Below are 10,241 nucleotides of genomic sequence, written 5' to 3' on the forward strand. Positions count from 1 at the left end.
ATGAAATATCACATTTACATAAGTATTCTGACCCTTTACTCAGTTCTTTGTTGAAGCACCTTTGGCAGCGATTACAGCCGCAAGTCTTTTTGGGTACGACGCTACAAGCTTGGCACACCTGTATTCGGGGAGTTTCTCCCATTCTTCTCTGCAGATCCTCTCAAGCTCTGTCAGGTTGGATGGGGAGCGTCGCTGCACCGTTATTTTCAGGTGTCTCCAGAGATGTTTGATCGGGTTCAAGTCCGGGATCTGGCAGGGCCACTCAAGGACATTCAGAGACTTGTCCTGAAGCCACTCCTGCGTTGTCTTGGCTGTGTGCTTAGTGTCATTGTCCTGTTGGAAGGTGAACCTTCGCCCCAGTCTGAGGTCCTGAGCAATCTGGAGCAGGTTTTCATCAAGGATCTCTCTGTACCTTTCTCTGTTCATCATTCCCTCAATCCTAACTAGTCTCCCAGTCCTTGCAGCTGAAAACATTCCCACAGCATGATGCTGCCACCACCATGCTTCACTGTAGGGATGGTGCCAGGTTTTGTTCAGACATGACACTTGTCATTCATGCCAGAGAATCTTGTTTCTCATGGTCTGAGACTCCTTTAGGTGCCTTTTGGCAAACTCCAAGTGGGCTGTCATGTGCCTTTTACTGAGGAGTGGCTTCCGTCTGGCCACTCTACCATAAAGGCCTGATTGGTAGAGTGCTGCGGAGATGGTTGTCCTTCTGGAAGTTTCTCTTATCTCCACAGAGGAACTCTGGAGCTCTGTCAGAGTGACCATTAGGTTCACATTGAATTTACCACAGGTGGACTCCAATCAAGAATGCACCTGAGATCAATTTCAAGTCTCGTAGCAAAGGGTCTAAATATAAATGTAAAGTATTTCAATGTGTTATTTTTTATAAATGTGTAAACATTTCTAAAAATCTGTTTTCACTTAGTCATAATGGGGTATTGTGTGTAGATTGATGAGGATTTTTATTTATTTAATCCATTTTAGAATAAGGCTATAACATAACAAAATGCGAAAAAGGGGAAGGGGTCTGAATACTTTCTGAATGCACTGTATATACACTGCTCAAAAAAATAAAGGGAACACTAAAATAACACATCTTAGATCTGAATGAATGAAATATTCTTATTAAATACTTTTTTCTTTACATAGTTGAATGTGCTGACAACAAAATCACACAAAAATTATCAATGGAAATCCGTGCAATCCGTTTTGTCACCAAAGCCCCATATACTACCCACCATTGCGACCTGTACGCTCTCGTTGGCTGGCCCTCGCTTCATACTCGTCGCCAAACCCACTGGCTCCATGTCATCTACAAGACCCTGCTAGGTAAAGTCCCCCCTTATCTCAGCTCGCTGGTCACCATAGCATCTCCCACCTGTAGCACACGCTCCAGCAGGTATATCTCTCTAGTCACCCCTAAAACCAATTCTTTCTTTGGCCGCCTCTCCTTCCAGTTCTCTGCTGCCAATGACTGGAACGAACTACAAAAATCTCTGAAACTGGAAACACTTATCTCCCTCACTAGCTTTAAGCACCAACTGTCAGAGCATCTCACAGATTACTGCACCTGTACATAGCCCACCTATAATTTAGCCCAAACAACTACCTCTTTCCCAACTGTATTTAATTCATTTATTTATTTTGCTCCTTTGCACCCCATTATTTTTATTTCTACTTTGCACATTCTTCCATTGCAAAACTACCATTCCAGTGTTTTACTTGCTATATTGTATTTACTTTGCCACCATGGTCTTTTTGCCTTTACCTCCCTTCTCACCTAATTTGCTCACATTGTATATAGCCTTGTTTATACTGTATTATTGACTGTATGTTTGTTTTACTCCATGTGTAACTCTGTGTCGTTGTATCTGTCGAACTACTTTGCTTTATCTTGGCCAGGTCGCAATTGTAAATGAGAACTTGTTCTCAACTTGCCTACCTGGTTAAATAAAGGTGAAATAAATAAAATAAAATTTATCCACCCATGGAGGTCTGGATTTGGAGTCACACTCAAAATTAAAGTGGAATACCACACTACAGGCTGATCCAACTTTGGTGTAATGTCCTTAAAACAAGTCCAAATGAGGCTCAGTAGTGTGTGTGGCCTCCACGTGCCTGTATGACCTCCCTACAACGCCTGGGCATGCTCCTGATGAGGTGGCGGATGGTCTTCTGAGGGATTTCCTCCCAGACCTGGACTAAAGCATCCGCCAACTCCTGGACAGTCTGTGGTGCAACGTGGCGTTGGTGGATGGAGCGAGACATGATGTCCCAGATGTGCTCAATTGGATTCAGGTCTTGGGAACGGGCGGGCCAGTCCATAGCATCAATGCCTTCCTCTTGCAGGAACTGCTGACACACTCCAGCCACATGAGGTCTAGCATTGTCTTGCATTAGGAGGAACCCAGGGCCAACCTGGGTCTGAGGATCTCATCTCGGTACCTAATGGCAGTCAGGCTACCTCTGGCGAGCACATGGAGGGCTGTGCGGCCCCCCAAAGAAATGCCACCCCACACCGTGACTGACCCACTGCCAAACCGGTCATGCTGGAGGATGTTGCAGGCAGCAGAACGTTCTCCACAGCGTCTCCAGACTCTGTCACGTCTGTCACATGCTCAGTGTGAACCTGCTTTCATCTGTGAAGAGCACAGGGCGCCAGTGGCGAATTTGCCAATCTTGGTGTTCTCTGGCAAATGCCAAACATCCTGCACGGTGTTGGGCTATAAGCACAACCCCCACCTGTGGACGACGGGCCCTCATATACCACCCTCATGGAGTCTGTTTCTGACCGTTTAAGCAGACACATGCACATTTGTGGCCTGCTGGAGGTCATTTTGCAGGGCTCTGGCAGTGCTCCTCCTTGCACAAAGGCGGAGGTAGCGGTCCTGCTGCTGGGTTGTTGCCCTCCTACGGCCTCCTCCACGTCTCCTGATGTACTGGCCTGTCTCCTGGTAGCGCCTCCATGCTCTGGACACTACGCTGACAGACACAGCAAACCTTCTTGCCACAGCTCGCATTGATGCTCCATCCTGGATGAGCTGCACTACCTGAGCCACTTGTGTGGGTTGTAGACTGCGTCTCATGCTACCACTAGAGTGAAAGCACCGCCAGCATTCAAAAGTGACCAAAACATCAGCCAGGAAGCATAGGAACTGAGAAGTGGTCTGTGGTCCCCACCTGCAGAACCACTCCTTTATTGTGGGTGTCTTGCTAATTGCCTATCATTTCCACATGTTGTCTATTCCATTTGCACAACAGCATGTGAAATGTTTTGTCAATCAGTGTTGCTTCCTAAGTGGACAGTTTCATTTCACAGAAGTGTGATTGACTTGGAGTTACATTGTGTTGTTTAAGTGTTCCCTTTATTTTTTGAGCAGTGTATATTAATATACACATACACACACTTTATATTGATGAGTAAGGCATACTGACTCAATTGTACATAGTTCTTAACAGCAAGTCCTCAACAGAGTTGACCTGCAGTCTTAAAATTATTATAGCTTATAATCAGCTTTAGCTAGACTTCACTCCTGCCTCTGAGGGAATACTAACCCACCAAAGCAATTAGGGAATCAAAAATAACATAATAATAATCATGTTTTTCTAAATTTTTATTTAGAAATGTCAAATACATTTAATTTAATTTCAAATTCAGTGCATGGGTCTATGGTGAGAGCAATTGATTTATGGACTGTTCACATGAACTGACACACATACACAGCACATTTGCAAGTGTTCAAATCTTGGTGTTAAGGTAAGACGTGTTGTGAGTGTTATATCTGAGTGTTGATTCTAGTGGGGTTAACATCAGTGGGATTGAAATTGACACCACATGCGATGAATCAACGCAGTGTAATTGAATTCACATTGGAATCAACACTGCGTGGTGTTGTTGTTACTGTACTGTGTGAGTTCATTTATGTTTATTCTCTCAGTGAAAAAGATGTGGGAGGGGCCTCATTATCATTCTTCCCAGAATGCTTTGATGCAGGTTGATGTTTAGAATAGTTTGTTTGAAAATCTATGTTTCTGCATGCACATTGATTGTTAAATTGATCTTATACTATACAACAATTAATAACTTACATTTTTCTAAACGAATCCAATCTGTAAGTGGTTGGATTTATTGCACCTGTTACTGAGATGGTTGTTCCAGTTCACATGGTTAAGGTAGTGTTGTTTGTGAAGTCCTTCACCCTAGCTGTCATTCTGAATCCAGGTTGTGGTTGGTGATAAATACATTCCAATACACTCCCTCTGGCATGATTCCGATATGAATCACTAATCACATCATAAACCAGCTTATTGTTGCTTGCATGTCTGATGTGGCCCATGAGCCAAGTTTTTCAGACCAAAATGTTGAGGATATTTAAGCCATAAGTAAAGGCCTTATGAAATGTGTGATATATTGTCATCAAGGGTTCACACATACATATAAGCAGTCACTTGGTGAAGGCTTTAGAACTAAAAATCAATGAACACAACTGTCACTAACAAACACAGTCATGGGTGGGTATTGCTCATGTTCACTTGAAAGGTACGCTGGGAAATATCCAAATAAGGCTTTACAAAACACTCTAGGGGTGTTAGTTTGTGAACACTTTGAAAAGTGTTAGTTTAACACTATTTCGGTGGGTCACACATCATTTCGAAGTGTTCAATTTAACAATGTGAGTGTTAAAATTTTGATCTCAAATTTGCTGTGCACCTACGGGACAACTATAGGGTGAGCAGACTATGAGCAGACTATGAGCAGACTATGAGCATGTCTAATATCCTCTCATTGTTTCAACCTATGTCTGAAAAGAAACGTTCATATATGTGTGAATAAACCAAAAGTATGTTGTTTTAAATACAAGGGGTAGTGCATGGAAAAAATGGAATCCAATTCAGCATGAGTCTTATCTCTTCTTTTTGAGGACATTACAAGTGGTGCACCAAGGGTCAGATATCTCACACTACCCCCTGAGCATTTAGTTGAGAGGCACGTTGGTTACTAACGTTAGGCAGACAAGGAGTTAGCTTAGGCCTATAGTCCTAGCTGAAGTATGATATTAGGACAAATCATTTGTTTTATTTGGATTGTGTGTGTGTGTGTGGGGGGGGGACTCCCATATGACATCTGAACTAATCTTCCACCACCAATCCCACTTCTATTACCACCTCCCCACCTACCAACTCCCCCTTCATTAACTCACTCCACTGTGTTTTATCATCTGTCTGCCATGCGCACATCAATCGAGCTCGAGCACAAACACTCTCTGTGGCGCGAGGAGACCTACAGGACCAGCCTCTGAACAGAACTTATCAGGACAGGCCGCACACTGAACACATTTACCGGCAGACCTCTTATGGGGAGTCTGGGAATTTAAATATTCACTGTTGACATTGTGCAGTGCTGGCTACAGGCCAGAACGGCCCAGTTCCCGGGGGGAAACTGTGCCGAGCTATCAGAACATTCTCTCCCACTGACTTAATAGGTAGCCTAGAAATCTTCCTCTTACATCTTGAGTAAATAATAATGTTTAAATATACCTCAAATTAGCCCCCTATTCTCAGATTATAAGTAATGATTTAGAACTATGCCTGGAACTGGATGGGCAGACCGGCTGGTGCTGTAGCCTAGCGCATTCCTTCAAGGGACTGTTAATATTTAGGCCGATTGCAGCAGGCGCCAAAACCACTACTAAATGCACAACTAAACCATTAATGCTGTGTGTGTGTGTGTGTGTGTGTGTGTGTGTGTGTGTGTGTGTGTGTGTGTGTGTGTGTGTGTGTGTGTGTGCCCTTTGCCTTGTTAGTGATCACAGAATAATATGCATATCGTTTGCTTTTCACACATATTCTGTAAACACTGGGCCATGTTGCCATAAACAACAGTCTGTAAGAGATCCTGATGAGAGCTGGCCGTCTGATCGGTTTATTTCATATCGTCACGAAAGATCCTCTGTGCCAAAGGCCAAAGGGCCTGCAATGACACCGAAGCTCACGAGACAAATCCATGAAGCACAGGAAATAAATAATTACAGAGTCCCTGTCTGTTTAGCTCTTAAAGTTCTTCCTGACAAACTTTTCACATTAAAAGTAGGCCTATGGTTATAAAGCTCTTCGACTCGTCTTGGTGCTGTCAATTCAATGTGATCCCACAAGTTTATTTTGAACGTCAAATTTCCCTTCGGAAATGTATTTTGGTGAGCAATTTGAAACACACTGAATCTAATAGCCAACCCCCAAAAATAAAACGGATGTGAAAAATGCATCTCATTTGTAAAGTATCTTGCACAGAACAAAATCCACAAATACTTGCATAACCCCTGGGGGTAGCTTGTACACAAAGGCAGCACACAACATGTACACAACATGTAAACTGGATTTATTTCTACATGTATAACACCTTTATCTTTGTGTCAGGGCCTCTTTCCTCAGAGCCTTCGTAGCGTTGAGATCATCATTAGAACCATCTAACGATGTATTTTTAGTAGCCGAGGTGCTTCCCATGGCATTCGTTAGTAACCTTAAAAAACCTTTGCACATCTACGAGTGATCCAGACCACTCGTAGAGTGCATCAATATATGTTTTTGTTGCCCTTCCGCATCACTTTATTCACAAAAGATCTTCGCTAAACATAGAATCAAGATGTTTAGGCTATCTGTCTGACTGTGACTGCCAGGGCCGGCTCTAGGCGCGACATAAACGGTCGCTGTGGGCACCCGGCCTATAGTGCCCCAGACCCCAAAATTATTAAATATATATATTAGATATATATTCAGTTGGGGTCTCAACTTACTGTTGAGAGTTATCTAGATGTTTTTCTCTTGTTATGTCAGTCACGGACAGTCACTCATTTAGCCTGTGTCAGCTAACAATTTTTAGATTCGTAAATTGAGTCTAGCCAGTTTCTAAACTTGTAGTAATAATGGTTGAATTATTGATTGGGCACAAAGGGCACTTGCTCAGGGGCCCTGACCTCCAGGGGGCCCCCATTGATTTTGTTAGTCACCCTCACTCAGATATCATATTAACATGGCATAAGTCATGTTAAAAAATAGCTTTAAAGCTGCACATTTTTCTCTCCACACCATGGCAAAATGAGTAGAATTGCAATAAATGTTTTATAAAATGGTAAAATCTTCTCTCTGCCCCATGGCAAAATGTGTAGAATTGGAGGAAATTGAAACAACATTTCCCATAGGGCCCCCAAAAGGCTAGGGCCGGACCTGGTGACTGCGATAACTTAGGAATGAAGTTGACTACACATAAAAAGTTGCCAAAGTATTTGCAATTGCTACAAACAAGTGATGGGTATAATTATGATTAAAATGAGAACTGAGATGACTGCATTAAAAGATACATAGGTTATAGGTTATATTGGTTATATAGGCTAGTTCAATCATATTGAAATCAATTTCATGTACAATTACATTTAGTTATATTTTGCGTCTAGGCTACTGTCTGTAATTTTTTGGCTCAATGTTTTTAATGTGTGACAACATGTGCTCAATGACGTGCCCAATCTGTGATTTAGTGCATTATTATTGGGAAAGCATAATTAGCCGCCTCAATAGCCTATTTGCAGCCATAGGTGGCAATATGTCTCTAGGAGCTGATCCATCGTCAGTATTATGGAATAACTTTTATGTTAAGGTATGATTTGAATGGAGAAAGCTGATCCGAGAGCAGCGCTGCTTTTCTTTCCATCCTATCAAGTATCGACAAATGGTCTAACAACTCATATAGCAAACGTCCTCTCTACGTGCTTGTTTGGGAAACACTTAAAAAGTTGGCTCGTAAATAACGATGCATCTGGTACGATTATCGTTAAGTTACATCACAAATGGGAAAAGATGCCCAGTATTGTTTTGAACAAATAAAACACTCACAATTCGATTTCAAAATAACACTGCTGGTTGGATTTGTGTCATCCACGGAGTTTGTAGGCCTAAATAAATTAATATCCTAAAGAGGAAAGGGTTTTAAGGTCATTTCTCATCTGTCTGAGCTCCAGAAAGGTCCAGAGAAATGATCAATTTGTAGCAGGAATATATGTTTAAGGCAGAAAGTTACACACATAATAACAAGACTGTCAGGTCTCTCCGACGTTTATTGAAAGAATAACACCCGCGACCCCTGGCTCCAGGACTGCAACCTACCGGTGTTGACCTGTGGCTACACTGTTGTCCAGACATGAGAAAACTATCATTCAAAACATTCAAATGATATACTTAAAATTTGAAAATGTTTTTTGTTTGTTGTTAATCTCAGAAAATGACTGCAAAAAAATAGCCTACTGGCTATACACATTCATAAAGGTTAAACACAATGGAAAATGTTACTGACTCAGAAAATGCAATTACGTTGCAATAGGCCTATACACAATTTGAAATAATTATCGAAAACGTTTACTTCTGTAGCATTAACTACTTGAAGGATTGTACATAATGATTATAGCTACATCATCTGCTTGACTTTTTGATGTGAGAGATAGGCCTACATATTATATAAACATTGTAGTGCATTTTTGGGAGATTGCCATAGATCACAATACAATTTTATTGGAGTAAACACCTTTTACCAAAATCAGTGTGTTGCTCCCTTGGGGGTTGAATTGCTTTCAGAACTCAGACGAATAATTTAACCGTTTCAATCAATTACAGAAATACTGTATTAGGCTACTGAATATTGGCGTTCAAAGCCTCCGTGCCCTTCAATGTGAAGTGGTAAAACACAAACATCATTACATTTCTGTATAACATAAAGATGTAAACACGTTTTGTACACAGACCGTAACATTAATTATATAACATAGATGTTGTACTTGTTGCACAAACGAAATACACCATAATAAAGATACAATACAGCGTAATAACCCAAGGCTATAACGTAATGATAGGTAGAGCGAACACCCATACGCATTTATTCTAGCCTACATCTAACAAGGCAACAATATATATTTTGGACTTTTGTCAGCAATGGTACCTGGTTATATTTAAATGCATAAGTCCTTCATTCTGGATCTTTCATTTCCGAAGTCTGAATGAGGCAACCTGCCTTTTCAAAGTTGCTTCTGCAAATTGAAGTATACAGAAACCAAGCGCGTGCAACAACAGCGTCGCAGGACCGGACGAGAATTGGCCAACGCTGTAGCGCCCACTATACAAAGCACAACCCAATAACGATAGAAGTTCGTTCCCTGAGAAGTGCCTCTCCCGTTTGCACAACTTTTCATAACTTAAAACGCCAATAGATTTTTTTCTGAATTCGCGAAACGAACTGGCATTGACAGCATCAACTCGAAACCCTTGAACCAACTTCTTCTCCCAACTGTATTGTACCTCTGCTCAGTCGTGAGTGGGGGCTATTGTCTACTGACACTCATGTAAGCAAGATACAATATATTGTACCTAATTTTTAGATGCGAAACAGCATTGATAACTGAGATATAGCTACACATTTACAAGATGGCAGTTTCAAACGGCAAAGAAAGGGATATTGCACCTACTTGTGGCCAGTTTCCGTGCCCTGCCTTTGGACCTCATGATGCCAGTCCTTCGGCGTGGGTTTGTTAGATTTTTTCTTGGATCTTTTCCTCCTTTTTCTTTTTTCTCTGTCCTTTTCTCTGTGTTTCTCAATCCAGACTCGCTATCTCTCCAGCATTGTCAGTTTGGACACCTTCGCACATGCGCATAGCCAAACTGGCAGCACCGCCAAAAAAGTTTGGAACGATTTATCACTTGATATGACTGATCTAGTCAGATGGCAATCGCAGAGAGATCCCTTCGTGTAAGATCTTTAAAGATCACGGAATATGAAACAGAGCCGACACGACCTCGAATCTACGGAGAGCCGGAGACATTAATTATAATGAACTATTCTCAAACTCTCACCGTGCATGCCTACCTTTTGTGTTAAAATTAAATCACATTCATCAATGTTCGGCTAAATTACTAATGTGAAACGTTTTCATTAAATGTTGTATAAGTTTTAATTGTGTTTTGACCATCACAGCGAACACTAGGAAATGAATGAATCCCTCCTCCTCTCCCCTGGTATGTGGGCAGTCGAACTGACAGCTCTAATATGAGGCTGTCCGAGGCTTTTTTTGTGAAGTGGTGACAATTATTAATCTGTTTAATACTTTGAATTAAAACCCCTTTCTGCTGGCGTGCATGTATAAATTACATCGCTTGCTTGCAAATTGATAACCAAAATCGATGTTGTTGAACTCGAATAG

At 41.6% G+C, this 10,241-nt stretch overlaps 1 protein-coding gene across 17 annotated transcripts in view; it reads right to left on the minus strand.

Moving 5' to 3' along the window:
• Positions 1-10,029, minus strand: part of LOC115141695 (histone-lysine N-methyltransferase MECOM-like) — a 289,637-nt gene extending 279,608 nt beyond the window's left edge. For 7 of the 17 annotated variants that reach the window (XM_029680829.2, XM_029680827.2, XM_029680828.2 and 4 more), the window contains exon 1: positions 9,510-10,027. In XM_029680829.2, coding sequence (XP_029536689.1) covers positions 9,510-9,546 — 37 coding nt within the window. In that variant the 5' untranslated portion in view covers positions 9,547-10,027. Of the gene's footprint in view, positions 1-9,509 lie in introns of all 17 variants that reach the window. The other 10 variants (XM_029680814.2, XM_029680824.2, XM_029680815.2 and 7 more) reach the window with 2 other exon arrangements.
• Between the last annotated feature and the right edge of the window lie 212 nt (positions 10,030-10,241).

This window comes from Oncorhynchus nerka, linkage group LG14, assembly GCF_034236695.1.
Source record: "Oncorhynchus nerka isolate Pitt River linkage group LG14, Oner_Uvic_2.0, whole genome shotgun sequence".
Classification (NCBI taxonomy): Eukaryota; Metazoa; Chordata; class Actinopteri; order Salmoniformes; family Salmonidae; genus Oncorhynchus; species Oncorhynchus nerka.